This window comes from Puma concolor, chromosome E4 (assembly GCF_028749965.1).
Source record: "Puma concolor isolate L17-30 chromosome E4, mPumCon1.1.hap2, whole genome shotgun sequence".
Taxonomy (NCBI): domain Eukaryota; kingdom Metazoa; phylum Chordata; class Mammalia; order Carnivora; family Felidae; genus Puma; species Puma concolor.
In genome coordinates, this window is record NC_141683.1 from 28,929,957 (window position 1) to 28,951,522 (window position 21,566).

At 49.0% G+C, this 21,566-nt stretch overlaps 1 protein-coding gene across 5 annotated transcripts in view; it reads right to left on the reverse strand.

Moving 5' to 3' along the window:
* The window catches only part of LGR6 (leucine rich repeat containing G protein-coupled receptor 6), a 121,734-nt gene that overhangs the window by 17,227 nt on the left and 82,941 nt on the right, over positions 1-21,566 (reverse strand). For all 5 annotated transcript variants that reach the window (XM_086694568.1, XM_086694567.1, XM_086694569.1 and 2 more), the window contains 4 exons: positions 4,138-4,206; positions 2,015-2,086; positions 1,747-1,818; positions 387-455 (listed from right to left, as the gene is read on the reverse strand). In XM_086694568.1, coding sequence (XP_086550694.1) covers positions 387-455; positions 1,747-1,818; positions 2,015-2,086; positions 4,138-4,206 — 282 coding nt within the window. The remainder of the gene's footprint in view (positions 1-386; positions 456-1,746; positions 1,819-2,014; positions 2,087-4,137; positions 4,207-21,566) is intronic.

The window sequence follows — 21,566 nt, forward strand, 5'->3', positions numbered from 1 at the left end:
GAGAAATCCTTGTTGGAATCACGCTTCGGAAAGGCAAAGAAGATGTGTTTCCACAACCCTTCTCCCCCTGTGGCGGGGTCCTCAGCACCCTCATGACTTGGGGTTAGGAACTCTGAAGTCATGCCTGAAAAATGCAAGCATAGGAAAGAGAAGACCAGCCTCCTCACCCCCAAACCACCTGCCACTCCTGGCCTTGCCTTGCCAGCAGCAGTGACCTGGGGCTGAGCCAGGTGACCTCTGGGCCAGGCTGGAGCCAGCAGCAGAAGCAGGCCAGATACGGGGCAAGCAAAGAATTTGGACAGACTTCCAGGAGACAGGCAGACAGAAGACCTCCTGGGAGCAAAGGAGGGACACAGATGAGGTAGAAGGTAAGTGTATCCACTCACAGGATCTCCAGGCTGGTGGTGCCTTTGAGATCTGGGAACTCCTGGATGTCCGTGGCACCATTCAGGGACCTGGAAACAGGAGCAACAACGTCTGAAGGGTGAAGTCGGAGCATCCTGATAATCTGGGCTCCCTACCATCACTGATCTGTCCCTCAAGACTCTACCCTTTTGGGAAACATCATCCTTCCCCCACCACTGCCCAACCTCAAAATACTCCAGCTACTCAGGCCCTGGTAGGGGGGGAACTTGGCTCAGCAGGGTCTAAACCACCATTTCCTTAAGTTGGCTCAGCCCACTGTAGCCCAGACAGAGCAGGCAACCCAGCACTAGGGCCCCAGCATGCAAAACAAAACAAAACAAAACAAAACAAATGAACAAAGAAAGAACACAGGACAGAAGCATGGGAACTGCTTCTGTTTAAAAGGCTACTGCTTGGGTGCTACTGAAAAAGTCCTTGGCTGCTCGGGTTTGCTTATTATAGCCTGAGCTAGAGTCTCCCCTAAAGTGTCATCAGCTAAAGCTTTATCAACCTCTCCACTGGTTCTCGTAAATTGTTTTAGACTGTTGGCTTTTTCCATCACCACCATCCTCTATCTCCATGAGGACATGGACCCACACAGGTCTGCACTCAACAGGACCACAAGGAGGCAGTAGGGTCCAGAAATGAGCCTAGGATCTGGAGTCAAGGGTTCTAGCTCAAGGCTGACCAGGGCCTGGGAGCCTCAGGATCCATCTACAAACTGTACTAACACCACTCACCTCACAGGGTTAGGGTGACAGTGAAATGTGGTAATATACAAGAAAGGGGAGTACGTGCTTTAGAGATGTTCCTTATGTTACTATGATGCCACAGGTGGAATGTAATCCGTGGAAGTTTTTTTGCAGAAGTGGAACTTGGGCTGGGGTTTAACACAATGGGAGAGAGGAAACAAGGGAATGCCTTCGGGCCCAAAGCAATAAAGATAGTGCCACAAAGAGCCCAGGGATTCATGCTCCCAGGTCACTGGAGAACCAGACCCTTATCCCAGTCATTGGTTCTTGAGCAAGTATTTACGGAAACAGCTGCCCCGAGCAGGATTCTGAAGAGGCCAGACTAAACTCCTGGACTATGGAGAAGGGCTCTCTTCATTCATTTGGGATCTGGGAAGAAGCACAGGAAGGTGAAGGGAGGCTGTTAAGTGCAGCCAGAGCTGCGAATAGGTGTGAGCCCAACAGAGGCCACAGCCCCGAAGGAGACCAGGCCTGGCAGGGGGTGCTGTGCCCTGCGGGTGAGAGAGTTGCAGATGGGAGGCAGGAGGCAGCGGAGGGAGTGAGGAATGGGAGAGGTCCAGACAGTGGCAGGCTCTAGGGCCCAACTTACAGCGTGTGCAGTTTAGGCAGGTACTGGAACGCCGACCTTCCCACAAACTGGATTGGGTTATCGTAAAAGTGTCTGGAAGAAAAAGACCCAAACACCAAATTTAGTTATTTGGCCCTTTGAGCTAGGACCCGGGCAGATCTCTGCTTTCTCCTCCCTTGGCACCAGGAAAGAGCACACAGGGGAAGGCACCCCCTCCCAGAGTTCTGCCGCCCCAGCCCGTCCCCCAAACACCGCACAGCACCAAGAGCCGGGAGAAACAAGTACTCACATGGTCTGCAGCACAGGGTTCCCCATGAAGGCCTTTTCTGGGATGGCTTTGATGTTGTTGTTATGGAACCCCCTGGAAGGCAATACCATGAGTCAGTGAGGACTTGGAGAAAGGTATGGAGAGGGCGAGACAGAACTCCATGAAGCTTCCAGAAAGCTGACCAGAAAAGCCATAGGACCAAAGAGACATCAGTCCAGATTCCGGGTTCACCTCCTGCCTGTGAAGTCTCTGCTTCATTTGATAACACACCCAACCTTTTCTCTGACAATTGTGAAGGGAGTGAAGCGTGGAGCCTCAGAGAACAAGGGGGAGGTAAGGGGGGAGAACTTGGGAGCAGGAGGCTGAGTTTGGATCCCAGGAGAGGCTTCCTCTCCTCAGTCACTTGTGGCAGGAACTCCACAGGTTCCCCAAGGAGGAAGCTGAGGGCCTATGGGAAAAGCAGAGCTTCTGAGGGTCCCAGGGACGAGAGCTGCTCCCTGAATGGAGGCTGGCTTGGCCTCCAGGCCTGGAGACTAAGGAACCTAGAAAGGCAGCAGCAGCAGGAGCAGGGAGATACAGTGGATGTTGAGTGACTGGCCTACTGTGTGTGGAAGTGACGAGGGAGGCACCCGTTAGTGTCCAGGGCTCTGGAAGCTGGGAATTATGCATTTGGTTAGTCGGGGTGATCATCTCAAGATAAATATTGGACTGGGAAACACATAATCCATGCTGAGCAGCACCCACAGGCCAACTTCTTGTTGTCTGGAGACTTCTAGTGTCTCCTCATGCCTTCTGGGCATCCACCCCCTCTCTCTCCTTCTTCCCTTCTCCTTATTATTTCCACCTTTCATTCCTTTGTTAATTTGTTCTTATACGATTTTGGACTCCTCCTTTGTGTCTAGTGTTGAGCTAAGCCCTGAGATGTTTAGAAGTTCATAGGACAGAGGCCTTGTCCTCAAGCAGCTTCCTCTCAATAGATGTAGAAAGATAGGGACAGATAGAGGCACACACATGCGCGCTTGCACACACACGTCTATACTCATTGGGACCCCAATGGCAGTGGAGGGGGACTTACAATAGTTTCTCATTCAGACCCTTCCCTCCAACCGGTCTGGTTGTTCCTCAACTGTTACACACACCTGGAATTCCCACCTGCCAACTTCGGACGGGGTGGGGCCGGGGGAGGGGGTGTGGCATGGGGTTGGGCTGGTCTCAGGTGGTGGTTTGAGTAAAGATGTTGGGCTGCCTGTAAGTGTGGGGCTCTGTTCACCAACCTCAGATTCCCTTAATCTAGTCCACTCTACCCCCAGTAGATCTCCTACTGTTTGCCGAGAGCCTCTCCTCCAGTAAGCCTGGTCTCCCTTGGGGTCATCTCTCTGCCCATTCAACTTCCAATCTGGGTCTCTGCCTCCATGGTTCTTCTGTCTGAAATGCCTTCCCTCATCCTCCACCGTCGCCACTGAAACTCCATCCACCCCTTAAGGTTCATCTCACATGTGTTAGTCTACTCTTCGTATATTACTCTGGATTCCCAGTCATGTTAGCTCCCCCTGGACAATTAGAGCCAGAATTATAGACCGACCCTAAGCTGCTCTGTCCTGGTGCCTGCTTTACTCTGTGTCCTCAACAGACCTGAAGGATCCTGGGGGAACAGTCCAGGGCTATCTTACTCTTTGTTTGTGTTTAGTGCTGGGCACAGTCGATGCTAAAATAGAATACTAATAGGTAGCGACTGTGGGGAACAAAATCGGGCTTCTGATCTTCCCCATGAGATCAGGTGCTGAGGAATGAGCCCAGAGACCAGCCCCCAGCTCCTCTCCTCATTCATCTCCAGACACACGCCAAGCAAGGCAGGGGCAGTGCCAGGCCCAGCCTCCCAGGAGGTGTCTTGTGCCATGTGTCTCTCCAGGCTGGAAGGGCTCAGAGCCATTTCTGCCAATGACACACCTCTCGGAAATGCTCAGTGCCACACTAATGAGGTCTGCGACTACTGAGACCTGCACGGGGGGGGGGCTGCAGAGGGCACACAGCTACAGTTTTTACAAGGACCCCGGGAGGTGAGGCTGCGAGGGAGGCCCAGAACTGGCTTCAGCCCCTGCCCTTGGGAGAGGAGGACACCCACAGAAACCAGCAGAGGGACTTACAGTTCCTGCAGTCTGCCCAGGGTCCGGATGGCGACAGGAAACTCCTGCAGCTCATTATAATTCAGGTCTCTGGGACGGAAAGCAAGAGCAGTCATTAGAAGGGTGGCTTCACAGGGCATGTCAGGGCCCCTGAAAAACAGAAACTTGGCTCTGGGATTGGCCGGAGAGATGCGTTTTCCAATCTGTCGGATCCAGCTGTCAATGCCTGGAAACACATTTTTGGAATGTTCATATTCCATTCCTACTCCACAAATCCTCAGGTTGGAAGTCTTCCTGGCAACAGCACTGTTTTGAGGAGACACTTCAGGGATGTGGATACCTGCAACTGACTCCTTCAGGAAGAGTCCCCACTGGCTGAGGAAAATCCCTCAAGCCTTTGGAGACACAGTCAGTGGCTGGGGGAGGGACAGAGGAAAGAATGGGGCCATCTTTAGCCCCTTGTCACCAGCAAGAGGGATTCTGGAAGGTTCCCTCAGGTGACTACCTTGGCTAGCTGTGGCCTCTGCTGTCTATAAAACAGATCAGTGTTGGGGCGCCTGGGTGGCTCAGTCAGTTAAGTGTCCGACTTCGGCTCAGGTCATGATCTCACGGGTCGTGGGTTCGAGCCCCATGTGGGGCTCTGTGTTGACAGCTTGGAGCCTGGAGCCTGCTTCGGGCTCTGTGTGTGTCTCTCTCTCTCTCTCTCTCTCTCTGCCCCTCCCCCACTCGCTCGCGCGTGCTCTCTCTCTCTCTCTCAAAAATAAACATTAAAATAAATGCTTTAAAACGGATCAGTGCTTCTTATCTTTGGGTGATGGCATGACAGCTAGTCTTTATTTTCTCTTAGGCTTTTCTTCGTTTCCCATTTTTTTTTTTTTTTTTTTACAATGAACATATATCACACGTATAGTCAGAAAACAACGGAGGCAATTTTTAAAAAGTAGTAGCAACCCAAGTTGGAAAGAATGTGGGGAGACATGCATTCTCATAAATGATTAGTGGGAATTGAAATGTGTGTTATCTTTTAGACATAATTTGACAGCATCTTTTGAAATGACAAGATTCATACCTAGTCACCTCAAGGCCAGGAGTTTGTCCTGGGGAAAAGTCCACACCCACCTGTAAAGGTATTTGTATAAGGATGCTCACGGCAGCATTGTTTAGGCACCAGGGGCAAACTCTTGGCCCACAGGTGCTCACAGCCCTGCTTGTCCACTCTCTGAAGGGGTCTTTTGTGTTTGTGCCCTTGAGGCCACAAGGGGGACAGGGGGAAGGGAGAGAGGAGAAATGTAAAACACGGAGAGCAAACCTGATTCTCATTAGAAAAGATTTGGAACTGCCTGTGACAAAGAAGGCCCAAAGGCAGGGGAGCCCTGCCAAAGAGCGGGGAGAGTGCCTGTGTTTGGGGGAAGACAGTAAAATGTGATCGGGGAAGTAGGGAGGAAGAGCCACAGAAGACTTTCGGGGGAGTTTTGCTCTATGTTACGTGACCAGATTCCCTTCCTACCCCTCCTAGGAGAGACTTCAGAAAAGATGATCAACCCTCAAGATTTTATTTATTTATTTAAAGATTTTATTCATAAGTAATTTCTACACCTAACACGGGACTCAAGCTCACAGCCCTGAGATCGAGTCGCCTGTGGTGCTCCACTGACTGAGCCAGCCAGGTGCCCCTCAGCCTTTAAGATTTTAAAGTTGACTTCTGTTTCGGCGCAGCTGGGTGGTTCAGTCGGTTGAATGTCCGTCCCACTCACTCTTGGTTTTGGCTCAGGTCATGAGTTGGAACCTCACTTTCTCTCTCTCTCAAATCAATACACATTAAAAAAAAAAAAAAAAAAAACTAGAATAAACTGTGTGAGGATGCTGGATTGCAGGTATTACTGTGAACATATAGTTTAAAAAAGCAAAGTAGACTTTTGTTTCACTCAGTGGCCGATCGGTTAGCCCCATGTGGAGATGTGCCTGATTTTGCACGGGGTTGTCTTGGTGTTTCCAGATTCCTGTGGCTGGAGTATGGGGTCTCAGGCTTTGGCAATGGCGGGGAGGGAGGGCTCAGGTACAGTGTCCCTCTTGAGCCCCCCAGGATGACCCCAGCCCAACTTCTCTCAGCCTTTTAAAGCCACGCCTGCCCTGACAACTTTCATGAGAAGACTATCCAATGCCAGGGCAGGGGACCATGCTGAGGCTCTTTAATCACAGAGTGACTTGGCAGGTTTTGTGGGTAAATACCATGTTAACACAGACATAATGACAGGCTCCTCTGCGTGACAGGGTCATTACACTTAATAGTCCACAGGTAGAGCCAGGAACCCGGCCCAAGGGCCAGAAGAACAGTGACAACAGTCTGGCAGCCAGTGAGCCGGATAATTGCACCCCCCCCACACCACCCCCAACACACACTAATTACCCGATTACACTCCGACTCCCCTGGTGATTTTGGGTAATTATAGCATAAACCCTCCTGCTTTGCTCTGCTCTGCTCCGGTCCTTCATGAATCCTACACCTTTCCCTCCAGTGACTCCAACCTTGATTCACTCACGGAGAGGCTCCCCTTCTCGTGAGGGGAAGGACGAGAGCAGGCTGAGGGCAGGCTACGTGCAAAGCACTTTCATGGAAACCAAAGACACTGGAGTTGGGACCAGGGAATTTCCACATTGCTGGAGTTCTACCACAGGTGGCAGTAGGAGGTGCCTGGAAACTCTACTTGCAAGGCTTGAAAACAGAGGCAGCAGGGGCGAGTAGTTGGACTCTTTCTGGTCTTAGATTTTAAAAAGGAGTCGCCCTCACATCTCAATGTCTCCAAATCAAGTGCCCCCCCCCCACCTCCTTTTAACTTGACTCAGCCCATTCAGGAATTCTCCAGTGCTGCCCAAGGAGAACCGGATTTCCTATAAGTAACGTAAGAGCGCCTTCACTTAAAGCCTTAATGTTGCAGTGTTATCGTAAATGCAAAGAATTGCACTGGCCTGATCTCAGAGATTTAGCTCACGATTCCATCGCCTGGAACGCTGCAGGTATCTGCCTGGCTTTCTCCCTCACTTCATTCAGGTCTCTGCCCAAATAACACCTCATCAGAAAGGCCTTGTCTGACCATTCTATTTAATACAGCATAGCCCCTCATTTGCTGTTCCTTTACTCTGTGTGGTAGGTTGAAAGTGGTCCCAAGTCTTATCATTTGCAATATGTAAGTGTACCAAATCAACAGGCTGTAAACCTTAAACCTGCACCGTATGTCAATTACCTCTCAATAAAGCTGGAGGAGAAAAAGTAGCCACAAGTCCTTTGTGGCTTCTCCAATTAAGAAGTGGCCTCTCGGGGCACCTGGGTGGCTCAGTCGGTTAAGTGTCCGACTTTAACTCAGGTCATGATCTCACGGTTTGTGAGTTCGAGCCCCCACGTCTGGCTCTGTGCTGACAGCTCAGAGCCTGGAGCCTGCTTCAGATTCTGTGTCTCCTTCTCTCTCTCTGCCCCTCCCCCACTTGCATTCTCTCTCTCTCTCTCTCTCTCTCTCTCTCTCTCTCTGTCTTTCTCAAAAATAAATAAACATTAAAAAAAAAAGAAGTGGCTTCTCTGGTACAGTCACTCTGGTAAACAGTATGGGGAGGGGTCCTCAAAAAATTAAAAATAAAGTTACACGACCCAGCAATTGAACTACTAGGACTTTTCCAAAGGATGCAAAAATGCTGATTTGAAGAGGCACATGCACCCCAATGTTCATAAGCAGTGCTATAAACAACAGCCAAATTACGGAAAGAGCCCAAATGTCCATTGACTAACAAATGGATAAAGAAAATGTGATATATATAATGGAATATTACTCAGTGATCAAAAAGAATGAAATTGTGGAGTGCCTGGGTGGCTCAGTTGGTTAAGCTTCTGATTCAGCTCAGGTCATGATCTCGCAGTCTGTGAGTTCGAGCCCCACATTGGGCTCTGTGCTGATAGCTCAGAGCCTGGAGCTTGTTTCATATGCTGTGTCTCCCTCTCTCTCTGCCCCTCCCCCACTCACTCTCTCTCTCTCTCTCTCTCTCAAAAATAAACATTTAAAAAAATTTAAAAAGAATGAAATCTTGCTATTTGCAACAACGTGGATGGAACTAGAATGTATTATGCTAAGCGAAATAAGGCAGTTACAGAAAGATAAATATCATATGACTTCACTCATATGTGGAATTTAAGAAACAAAACAAATGAACATAGGGGAAGGGAAGGAAAAATAAGATAAAAACAGAGAGGGAGGCAAACCGCAAGAGAGTTAAATACAGAGAACAAACTGAGGGTTGCTGGAGGGGAGGTGGGTGGGGGGATGGGCTAAATGGGGGATGGGCATTAAGGAGGGCACTTGTTAGTACGAGCACTTGTTGTATGCAAGTGATGAATCACTAAATGCTACTCCTGAAACCATTATTATACTATATGTTAACTAACTATATGTAAACTAAGATTTAGATAAAATTTTAAATAAATAAATAAATAAATAAATAAATAAATAAATAAATAGATAAATAAAGCATATTAAAGGAAAAAAGAAGTGGCTTCTGCCTCCCTAACCCTGAGACCAGGCTGGCTTGTGACTGGCATTAACCAAAACAGAATAAGGCAGAGCTGACATGGTGTGAGTTAATCCTAAGTCACAAGAGGCCTCACAACCTCTGCCCTCCTTTGGGACATTTCCACCACCATGCAAGGAAGCCCGTACTAGCCTCCTGGGTAATGAAGGCCTTGTGGAGACGGCCAGCCAACAGCCAGAACCTAGGTCCCACTCACAGACATGTGAATGAGGCATCTTAGAGCCTCTAGTCATAGCTGAACCTCTAGCAGACTGCAACCTGGTCAGGGAGCCCAGGCAAAGTCTCCAGCAGAAAAGCACCCAAGATGAGCCCAGGTGATCCACAGATTCATGAGAAATCATACATTATTGTCTTAGACCGTTACATTTTAGGGTGGTTTTTTATGTAGCAATAGATAATGAGAGATCCTGCTTTCCTTTATACTGACACCTGACATATATTTGTTTGCTAAATTTCTTCCCACCCACTAGAATGAGGTTGAAAATAGAAACTTTGTTTCACATTCTAAACACCAAAATACTGGCACAGAACGGTAGCTCAACAAATATTTGTTGAATCAATAAATGAACGGGTCTAGATAAATTAAAGAATGAATTAATGGACTCTTAAAGCATTAATGGACTCTTAAGAGGATCTACAATATTTGGCGGAACATCCTTAGGATTTTGAGGTTGATGTCAAGAAAGGTACAAGATAATCCTGAGGGGCACTCACTGTTAGGCTTGCCCAGGGCCACAGAGGCCGTGGGAAGATGGGTCACCTGTGATTTTGCTATCACTGAGCCCTTACACAGTTCACTGGACTCATGTCCAGGCAGCCGAAGTGAGTGGTTCTAGCTTTCCTTTGCAGTTCCTGATCAGGAATCCTTCCAGAAATGGCTTGACAGACAGTGGGAAAAGACATGTAGTAAAAGGCATGTGAACTCAAAGGCCATTTCTTGTAGAGCAAGGTGGAGAATAAAAACTGTGCAAATGTCAAAAGGAATTCTGCAAACTACACGCTGGTGGGGCGGCCTGAATTTTCCCATTTGGATATCTACACAGATTCAATGACTTGGATAATTGGCAAAGCCCTGCTTCATTTGGTGCTGTTTGGATGTAATCTTGGGCTCTAACCATGTAGGGAGCATGTCTTCACAACTCTCTTTTCCCCTTATGGATTCAATTCAGTGCCATGGATGTTTGTTGCCTGCTCAAAATACACAGAAAAATCTGCTGGGTAAAGCAGAAGGTAGAAAGATGCATAAGAAATAGTCTTGTCTGGACAAATGCACAAGACAACCGGATAAGTGGCCTTGGCATGATGCGTGCCGAGGAATACACAAAGCATCAGGACCTTTGGAGATCACACATAGTTGAGAAGACTTCATGCAGGGCTTCATGGAGATGTGGCATTTGAACCAGATCTTGGCGGTGGGGCAAGATTTCAATAGGTAGAGAGAAGGAAAGGATAGGTTAGTCAATCAGAGAGAGAATGGTTTAAAGGAAGTATGCGCTGGGGCGCCTGGGTGGCGCAGTCAGTTAAGCGTCCAACTTCAGCCAGGTCACGATCTCGCGGTCCGGGAGTTCGAGCCCCGCGTCGGGCTCTGGGCTGATGGCTCAGAGCCTGGAGCCTGTTTCCGATTCTGTGTCTCCCTCTCTCTCTGCCCCTCCCCCGTTCATGCTCTGTCTCTCTCTGTCCCAAAAATAAATAAACGTTGAAAAAAAAAATTAAAAAAAAAAAATAAAGGAAGTATGCGCTGTGGAGTTTGGAGAATAAGTGGCACAGTTTGGTTGAGCAAAGGGCAATATTTGGAGGTGAGATTGGAAGAGTGTCTCCCTAGACTGTTGTATACTCTCCTAACTGGAGTCCCTGCCTCTAAGTCATCCATAAGATAAACTTGGTTGAGCACGGATTATGCGCTGGGCACTAAATGCTATGCCTGAATGATCTCTTAATCCTCACGACAGCCTAAGAAGTAGTTACCACTATTATACCCATTTTACTGTTGAGGAAAGTGAGGCACAGAGATGTCCAATAACCTGCCCAATTATTAAACAGTCATGCTAGACATCACTATCCACCAAAACCCACCCTCTCCTTTCTCTACAACAGCGAAGCCCAACACCTTCAGCCACTTGCCATGCATAGCTGTTTAAATGTAAATTAGTTACGAGTTAGTAAAATAAAAGCTCGGCTCTCAGTTTCACTAGTGACACTTCAAGCACTCAATATACCATGTGGCAAGTGGCTACCATATTGGAAGCACAGATTTAGAACATTTCCATCATTGTAGAAAGTTCTGTTGGACAGCGCTATCCTATGGTAATGGGAGGAATAGCCAGGAATGTGGCTAGAGTGTATTCCCAGCCTCCTTTGCAATAAGTGTGCTTTCCCATGGAAGGTGGGCAGAAGTGGTATGTCCTACATTTAGTGCAGGATTTTTTAACTAGCCAGCCTGTCTCCTCCACGGTCTCTCTACTCTTTCACTAGTTAGGTGCCAAAGACAGGAGATAGGGATAGCAAGATCCTAAGAAGCCAGGTCCCTGAGTCACCATATGGAGGAGGGCCATTTGCCAAGAAGAAACACCCTCTTTGGACTATTACACGATCCAGAAATGAACTTCTATTGTGTTTGAGCCATTATACGTGTTTTGACCTATTTGTTACACAATTTGGCTACCTTAACTAATTCACCATCACAACCAAGATTTGAACCCTGGCAGTGCGAGTCCGGAGTCCACACTCTTCGCTACTACACATCTGCCAGGAAGATCTTTTTGAAATGCCAAACAGACTGTGTCACTCTCCTGCTGAGAAATCTGAAAAGGCTTCCTCATTACTTACAGAACAAAGTTCAAAATCCTCAGTGGGCTCTGATGCTATACATCTTCAGCTCCGTCTACCATCTCAGCCCCCATGTGTTTTCACAGCCTCGTGTGTTTCCTTGTGCCCTTCACGCTTTCAGCCTGGGATGCCCTTAACCCCAGTCTTAGATGTCGAAATCCTAGCTCCCTTTGAAGTCCAGGCTCAAATATACCTTCCTTCATGTACCCAGCCCCATCCCTGCAGTCAGAATGAATCACTCACTCTCTCAGTGCTTTTCTGATGTTTTCTCCAGAAATGTGCTTAATATTAGAATAATAATAGTGGTGGTAGTGGTGGTGGTGATGACGATAATAATCAGAGTAATTACTAGGTAATAGTCACGATTCTGGGTGATTTATATATATTAATTCATTTCATTCCCATGCCAATCCTTTGAGGTAAATACTTATTATTATCTCCATTTTGCAGATGAGAAACTGAGGCACAGAGAGAGGCAATCACTTGACCATGAATGAAAGAGCTGGGACTGAAGCCCAGGCAGTTTGAGTCCAGAATGGGGTTATCTGTGTACAAAGTGCCTTCCCCATGAGACAGGAAGCTTGCCACTATCAGGAAGCACATGAGCTCCCTTTTGAGTCTCCCGAAGCCCAGGCACAGGGCCATATATGCGTATGGTCATTGTCAAGAATGATCATTTGAGCCACTGTCAAGGCCTGGAGAAGGGAGTTGCTTTGGCCTTTGTGGCTGGCCACATTGGGGCAGTGTCTCAGCCCCTCGGGATCAGAAGCCAACATACAGCCTCTCGGCAATCGCAGGAAAGACCCGCGTCAGGCCACAAGCTGATTTGATCCGATTCCTCCATTGCAAGGTGCTTTATGATGCCCTAAACCTCCCCGGAAAAGCTCATCCATGGCTTTATAGTTTATTATCTTTAATAGCCCAGAATCAGCCAGAAGCCCAGGAAGAGAATTATTCTGTATGCTGCTCCCAGGAGCTGGGAACAGGCAGGGGAGGGCTGAGGTTAAAGAAAAACCATTCCCAGCTCCAGCCGGAATTCAGTCCAGAGGCTGCAGCTGTCCATGGCTGATATGCCCCTTCATCTGCTCAGCTGCTTCCAGCCAAATCCAATCAAAACTGATGGTAGACCCACACAATCGGTAAAAGTAGCTAAGCAGGTGACCCAAGCCCCAAGCTGCTCAAGGACCCACATCCCCAATGTTCTCCATTCCATCTGGCTGTGCAGGAATGGCCAACTCCTGAGATCTCTGGGGAGCCTCACGATGGACTCAGAGCACAGAGCTGGCAGGATTTAACAGTCATCTTGTCCGGCCCCTTCTTTTTATTGATAAGGAAACTGAGGCTCAGAGACAAGAGGTAAATCACTGCAAGTCCCAGAGCCGAGGCCTGTTGGCTCTTGCTTTAACATCTTTTCTGTGTACCACCCAGAGTTGCAGCCTGGCTAGGCTCCAAGTAGCAGGGCTGAGAAAAAAGTTTTAGGGAGAGTGGGAAGAAGGATAAACGGGGTGGGTTGCGGGGGGGGGGGGGGGGTGGCGCACCAGGCTTCCTCCCAAGGGAAGAAACTCCTGTGGGAGTCTCTTTGGGTGCTAACAAGCATGTCAAAACCAATTGGTTGTTAGGCTAGATGTCTATTTGTGTGTTATATGTTTTAGAGTGAAACAGCTTTGTCCTCTGTGTACCAACAGGATCACCTCGAACTAGCCAGTTAACTTTGCTCAGTCGTTTCCTCACCTGTACATCAGGGATGCCCATTACATAAGGCTACTCTGCTCATCCGGTCCAGAGCCTGGTCTGGATACTCAAATAATGCCAATTCTTTCCCCCTTTTTCTTTTACTAGACACTAGACACCAGAACAGGCACTTCCATTCATCCGACACTGCAACAGCAGACACACAAGTTGGTCTATCTACTTTTCACAACAATAAAGGAAGATTAACATAATTAATTGGGCTTCCGCTTACACTTTTATTCTCAAGGCTAATATTTATGTTTATTGCCAGATCACAGATAAGGGCACACGGAGGAATGTGGGTGAGCCTAGCTCCCCAGCGTGAAACACAAAACACAGACGTTTCTGATTGTAAACTCTGAACCATTTTTCTCTCCCAAAGGGCCCGTAACAAAAGCGGGCAGGCACGATGAATACATGACTTAATTGCTCTTCCTGTATTGCAGACTGAGCCTTTATCTCCATCTGACTTCACATGCTTGGGGCAGATAACCTGGCGAGCCAGGAACCAACAAAGACTTTATGACTAATAGCATTGTTTTACTTTCTAAACAACCTACATAAAAGGCCACCCATTAATAAATGCAGCAATTAGTAAAATTGTCATCGGTTTCTATTGAGAGATACAGACACGCCTTCCTCCTACCCTCCCTCCACCTACGCTCGCTTCTCCACCAGAAAGTAAATTCAGAAAATATCCGAAGCAATAACAGCGCCAATTTTAATGAAAGTTGCCGATCTCTGACACTGAGGTTACTTGTTGCCCTGCCCGAATAAAGCACCTGGGATCAGAGAAGCCCAGAACCGGAAGGGAGGTAAAAGGCAACAGTCCAATCTGCCCCCGCACGGGACTCATCTCTGAGATTCCAGGGGAACAAGGATCCAGTTTCTGCCCGGACCATGCAAATGGCAGGGCTCACCGACTATGCTGGGCGTTAAGGGGGCCACAGTCGGGCTATTCTGCAGATTAAGTAAGCCTTCCTCATCCCAAGCTAGAGCACCACCCTTACTTCCTCTCTTGGCCCTCATCCTGTCAGCTGGAAGACCATAAAATATGTGTGATCTTTCAAAGACAATCATCACATTCCACCTAAGTCTTCTCCCACATTCTTTGAAGGTGTAGACAAGGTGCATAAACATTTCATATTCTCACCACCCTCCCCCAGAAAAGCCTTAGCCACATTTAGAAATGGTATAATAGGATCCCATCATCTAGATGTGGGCAGACCCTTGGGCAGCACCTCCTTCACCTGGATGCCATGGACCCATTAATGCAGGGGACCTGAGGTCTTTGAGGTTGCCCTGGTCTGGGCAGAATGTAGCTTGAGGTTTTGTCCTAGTGACTTCAACTCACTGGTCGAATGTCAGGATCCTGAGCTTCAACCGGGTCAGGGGACCTTGCCCCAAGGCAAGGATGAGGGGCCATCCCTGTGGGTTCAGCCCATGTCCAGGGCTTCAGTTTCTCCATCTTTACTAGAAGAGGTCTGGTCTGGAGACTGCACAGCACTTAGTATGGATGTCCGGAGCTGGGATGAATCTTAGAGATTGGATAGTCCAATGCTCTCATGGTTCAGATGGAGAAACTAAAGCTCAAAGAGGAGCAGAGACTTGCCAGGGGCTATATATCCATTCATTTGTTCAACAAATATTTATTGAGCACTTTCGCCATGCCAGGCACTGTGTCAGGTGCTACAAAAATTCATGGAGAGGGTGCCTGGGTGGGTCAGTCAATTAAATATCTGACTTTGGCTCAGGTCATGATCTCGCAGTTACCAAGCCTCACTTTGGGCTCTCTGCTGTCGGCACAGAGCCTGCTTTGGACCCTCTGTCTCCCTCTCTCTCTGCCCCTCCCCTGCTTGTTCTCCTCCCCCCCTCAAAAATAAATAAACATAAAAAAACTCATGGAAAGGTGGGAGAAAGATAACAAAACAACCTGAATAAATAAATAATAACATAAATATCAGATTGGTGAGTGCTATAGAGAAAATTAAGTAGGAAAAGGAGATGGCAAATGATAAGAAGTGCTTGCAAAATGGTGATCAGGGAGGACCTCGCTAAAAAGGTGACATTTGGGCAAAGTCTCGGAGAAGGTAGATAATTGTAGAAAGAACATTCCAGACAAAGGAAACAGTCAGTACAAAGTCCTGATGCAGGAGCATATCTATCTAGTGTATCCAAGGAAGCCACTGTGCCTGGAGTAGATTGAAGGAGGGGTGAGGCCAGAGAGGTAGCACGGTGTCACATCACCCGACACCTTGCAGAACTTGTAGGCTTCTTTCCAGAACTTTATAGAACTTTGGTTTCTTTCCAAGAGTATGATGGGGAGCCACTGGAGGGTTTTGAATAGAAGAGTAACATGACCTAATTTGTATTTTAAAGGAGTCCATCTAGGGGCGCCTGGGTGGCTCAGTTGGTTGAGCATCTGACTCTTGATTTTGGCTCAGGTCATGATCTCGTGCTGCATGTGGGGCTCTGCACTGACAGTGTGGAGCCTGCTTGGGATTCTCTCTCTCGCCCTATCTCTCTGCCCCTCCCCTGCTCACGCATTTGTGCATGTGTGCGTGCTCTCTCTCTCAAAATAAATAAATAAACTTAAAAAAAAAAAAAAGAGAACTCAGGACTCCTGGTCTAGAACCCTTCAGTCTCCGTGATAGCAGGGGCTGCATTTTTCTTGTTCATAAACGTTTCCCTCGTGTTCATAATGGTGGCCCGGCACATACTAGAAACTCAATAGATATTTATGAAATGAGAAAATCGAACGAAACAGAAAAAGAGAGTGGTAATTATTGATTCTTAGCAGCTCTTCCTTCCCACAGATATTAAGGGCCAGACCTGAACATCTTCGTTTCCTCTCCATGGTGTCTACCAGAGAAACAGCTGCCAAGTGGTTTCCCCGGGGCTCCATCAGTGCCCATCTCCCCACCCCACTCCCTTAACCTCCCATTACCCTCCACTGCAGATGGGCTGGCCAGGGTGCCTGTGAGAGCAGCGGAAGTTCAGAGCGGAAGCTTTGGCCCCATTGCCAGCAGAGGAGGAAAGGGTAGCAGTGACAAGAATGGTGACCTTGGCTACTCCAAGCACCAGGGCGATGGGAAAGGGAATGTTGTACCGGGAAGAACTATTAATAACTTGCCATGGTATTAGAACACAAGACAAACTCATTGGGCAGCTCGATTTTCTGCCTGTGAGAAGTCATTAGTGGTTCTGTGTGGAAAGCCAGAAAAAAAGTTTTATATGGAACAATAAATTCCTCTATAAGCCACAAAACCCCACAAATTTGCAGCTAATAAACCCACAAATGTAAGATGATTAAGAACTGGCGAGGAAAGAGTTCCTCAATTCTTACAGGGTTAGCCTGGAGAGGCAGTGTGGTCTGACGGACTGAAGCCAGGCCAAAGGCAGAGAAACTCGGGTTCTCGTCCTGGTTCTTAATGAATTGGATGACCTTGAGCAAGTCAACCACTCTCTGCCTCAATTTCCTCGCGTGTAACACAAGGATACACAATTTCTGCCTTGTCTTCCTCAACAAGTGGTTGTGGGGGAGGTTGGGGGTGAGGAGAAGTGAGATATGAGACCCAACAGCCTGCAAAAAAATATCTTTGAGTCTCTTAACTGTGGGAACTTATCAGTGGGATGATCAGCACTTGCCTTAAGATTAGCAAGAAAATCGACAAGATTCATGTGAACCTCTGCTCCACCCATTTGCTTGCCCAAGAGCACTTTGCCAGGGAACCTGCCAGTGGGTAGCGATAGTGGGTTGAATTGTAGCCCCTCAAAAATCTGTCAGCATCCTAACCCCTGGAACTTGTGAATATGACCTTATTTGGAAAAAGGTCCTTTGCAGATGTCATTAAGCTAAGGATCTTGAGGTGAGATCATCCTGCATTAACAGGATGGGCCTAAATCCAATGACAAGTGTCCTTAGAAGACATGGAGAAGACCACGTGAAGACTGAGGCAGAGATCGGAGTGACGCATCTACAAGCCAGGGAATGCCAAGGGTAGCCAGCAGCCACCAAAGGTAAGAGAGGCAGGGAAAAGATGCTGCCTCAAACTTCCAGAAGGAATCAGCGCTGCCAATACCTTGATTTTGGACTTCTGGCCTCTCCCAGAACTGTGGGAGAATACATTTCTGAGGTTTTCTTAAGCCACAAAATTTGTGGTAATTTGTTATGGCAGCCACAGGAAACTAATATAGTAGCCATGCCCTGATTCCCCGGGAATTCCTAGCCACCCTATAGAGGAGATGAGTCACACCATGGATGGCTATGGAATGACACCTCTGGGCAACACTCTGCCTGCCACCTTAAGACACACTGTCAAAAGAAGGGGAGGAGAAGAGGAGGAGAGAGAATGAGATGAAGAAAGGAAGGAAGGAAGGAAGGAAGGAAGGAAGGAAGGAAGGAAGGAAGGGAGGGAGGAAGGAAGGAAGGAAAAGAGGGAAGGAAAGAAGAAAAGGGAAGGAAAGAAGAAAAGTTATTGAAGTAACTTGGGCGGGGGGGAAAGGCCCATTGCTGTCTATCCAGCATCAAATGGGAGGACAGAAAGAGAAAGCCAACACAAATTGAGCACTTAGAGTATTCCAGGCTCTGTAAATATCATTGTGTGAATTGTAGAACATCACCCCCATTTTCTAGCTGTGGAAACTGAGGCTCTCGAGAGGTCAGGTGACTTGGGCACGTTGCATGCTGCTGGAGGAGCCAGCATCTGAATGCCAGTGTGCTGACTCAAGCCCAGTCCTTTTTCTACTCTAGGATCCCCCTGAGCTCTGGAAGAGCCGCCAGTGAAAACCTGCCTGGTTTTCCATTCCAGCTGAGGGCAGATCATCGGGCCCAGGATTGAGAGGTGGTCGGGTACTCTCAGGACTAAGAGCAAAATCTGTTGGTGTGGCCGGTTTCAATGACATGGAGACAGGGGCGCACTTTGCGGCCACAGCAGCTATTGAGGTAAAAATATTCCGCAGAAGCACATCTCTGGGGCATCTGGCACCAAAGGAGGTTTTACATGGAATGCACAATTTTGTATTATAAGACATAATTCTATAAATTCCTGCTTTGCCCTCCTCTCCTCCCAGACCTCAGTTGAATGCTGGTCCTGCTTTATAGAGGGAGCTAGAGCCAGTAGGTTTCTGTTCCACTGTGATCCCGGGCCCCCCTCCAACGGGGAAAGGTCCAGCCAGTACATGAACTCCAATAGCTCTGATGTGTTTTATGAGGTGATAACAGGGCCCAGATATCATAGTCCAGGCACGAGGGAGGTGAGGCACTGTTGTCCCCAGATCCATTCTAGGCCTCACTTCTTTGAATTCTAGCTAAGACGCAGACATCAATTTCCCAGATCTAGGAAGTGGGGGCAGTCCCCTTTGGTTGTAATTGCATTTGCAAGGCTTCCCCCCCCGCCCCCACCGCCTTTTATTTTATTGGTAGGTATAACTGGGGATTCAAGGATCATGATCTGATAGCACCTGAATAGCACCCTGTGGCCTCTGAGCACGAATTTGTAGGCACAGACCTAAGGGCACGAAGGCCTGGTTTCACGTCCTGGGACGCCAGGGGAGAACCTTCTCAGAATTCTTGCTGGTCACGCTTTCTCTTGTCAACCTGGGAAGTCCTGTAATCAAGCTGCCCTCACAGGAGTTAGCGCTAAGTGGGGCAGCGTATTAGGGGGCAAGGGGTTTGGATGCCAGTGGCTTACCACCGCTTTTACAAACAAACTGTAGAAACATGGGCAACTCATCCCACATCTCCAGACTTGGTCTGATCTGGAAAAGCGAAGAAACAGCACTTCAAGGGTTCAGAGAGCTGGCTCATCTCTGATTCTGAATTTCCCAGCAGCAGTGGGACACCCTCACCGAGGGAGCAGAAAGGAGGTGGCGGGTGCAGGGCAGAGTTTTTCCTGTCTGCCTCCGGCTGGGGTTTCTTGACAAGGTCCGGGACGATGATGAAGGTATGAGGAGAAGTGCCTGTACCTGGCCCCTCCTCCCCAGGTGGCATGACCGGGGGCTGCTCTCCCTCCTGAGAGAAGCCAGCAGACAGAGCCAAACCACAGCTTGGGCTGGGGTGGGGGGAGGAGGGGGGTTGATCTCCCCTCCGCTGCGGAGATGAGAGAGGTCTAAGTGGCAGAGATTTACAGGGCCCGAGGGAGAAATACCCTTCCAGTAAGACGCTCACATGAAAAGCTCCAAAGTAATAACTGAGGCTGCAAACTGTGCTAATTATGCAACAATTAAAAGGTTTGACTATCTTTCTCTCTCCTTTTATTCTCCCGGCCACTCCTCCCCCGTTCCACATCTGGGTGCCCCTGCAGGCTCCCCGGCAAATGCTGGGGCGGGGAAGGGATAGAGGATAAAGAACACACTTTCCCCCTTTTTAATTGGAGATCAAAAGTTGGAAGAAGAACTTATCCCTCAGGGGTGGGGAGAGAAGGGGTGTCGTTGAGACTGAGGCCCTCAGAAGAGGGGATGGGGACGAGAACGGAGTGCAGGGCAGGTTCCTAACACAGTTTCCCAGGCTCTGTATGAGACTTACACACATCATCTCATGTAACCCACATGTCAACCCCAGAGGATCAGTGTGATTAGTGGTATTATATTGCAGATCGGAAAACGAAGACTCATGAAGGCAAATGCCTTGACCAAGGTCACACAGCTGGCAGGACTGGCAAGGCTCCCCAGGCTGGCTGACACTCCGAGCTGTAGACTTCGTCAATGAGGCTATTCTGCCTCCACAGTGTAAAGCTGGGAAATCTTTTTCTGTCTCTTGGCCTCACCTGTCCCATCTGTCCAGTGGGTGCAGAGCCTGGGCTCTGTGTGACCGAGCCAAGCACTTTCCCAGACGAAAGGTACAGTGGGCACTTAGCGGCAGGATTGCTTTGTAACGAAGCCAGTAAGAGCTGAGCCAAATGCCCTGCGCAGCCATCCAGTGGCTAATTGAGAAAGAATTAGGCAGTGTGCCCCAAAAGTGAAGAAATTGCTGCTAGGTGGCTTTTTAGAGGTGCCAACCCACACCCGGTATACATGTCCCCTCCCCACTGGATTTCCCAGCAGAACCAACAGCCCCCACACTCCAGGGCAGGTAACACTGGACTCCTTCCTGCCCTGCTGATGCCTGGTAGCTCAGCCTCCAAACACCGCCTCCAAAATTCTCGTGTCCCCCGAGGGAGGGTGGCTACGAGGGTGTGGGCCTTAAGAGGACAATGGCTCTCCCTTACATCTGGATCCCCCAAATGCCTAGCACCCGCGGATGATTAAGGATAGCAGAGTATTAAACTAGGAATGTTGCACGGTATTTTCTCAGTTAACACATTCTAGATCTTGCTCTGTCCCTAAGTGAGGGAGTAACTCTGGGTACGCCACTTCCCTGGGCCTCGATTTTCTAGTATGTTGATGGAGCAGGCTAGAGTGTCCAGTCTGAACTGCCCAGCTGTCTCTGAAGGCTAGAGAAGCACAGAGCCCAAGTCATGCACAGTGGCAGGGAGAGGTTCCAACTTTCCCGACCCCAGGCTGGGGGACATCCTCCCACATGCCACTCCTGGGCACTCAGTCAGCTGCAGGGGCGGGGGGGGGGTGGACAAGGGGGAAGCTCGACCCAGCTCTGCCGTTTGTCGTGCTTCAGGCCGAGCCACAGAGAGCAACCAGGCTCCTGGGTCTCCCGCCCACAGGAAAGACAAATGGAGCATTGGTCTTGGCCTCCCCCATTCCCTTCCCCTCCGCGACCACAAATGCAGACAGCTCGGGCCTTCTGGGCTAGATTTGCCAAATGGTTTTCCCCAAACCGTTGCTTTCCTCAGGTCGCAGCTTGTCTCCCAGCATTTTCTCCTGGGCTGCTTTGGATTCTTGAAAACCCCTCACCTCAGGAGCTCGGGTATGTGTTTGCGTGTCGGGGGAGGAGGGAGGAGGTGGAGAAGGGGAGGCAAAGGCACTGTGGCCATGCCCCTGACACTGTGAGCCCTGCCCCAACCTCAGTGGCTCACGCCTGACCCGGGAGGTCCTCCTCTCCTGGGCGCTGCTGGCCTGTACCAGGTGACCGTGGCAGCCAGCTCCCTCATGGCAGCTGCGGGACCCCAGCTGGCATGGCCGGCGGACTTAGAGAGCCCAGCCAGTTGTTTGCTCAAATGGGGCCCACTCAGCCCACTCTGCGGGGGCTGGCGGGACGCCAGAGGAAATGATGGGAGGGTTTGGGTGCATTCTGACCTTAACCGAATTCCAGGATGATGATGTGTGAATAATATGGCTTTTTAAGCGTCAACAACTTGGGTGCTTTTTATAGTCAGGCCGGAGCGCTGAATGGGCCATCCCCCCATTAATCATTTAGCTAGTTAGAT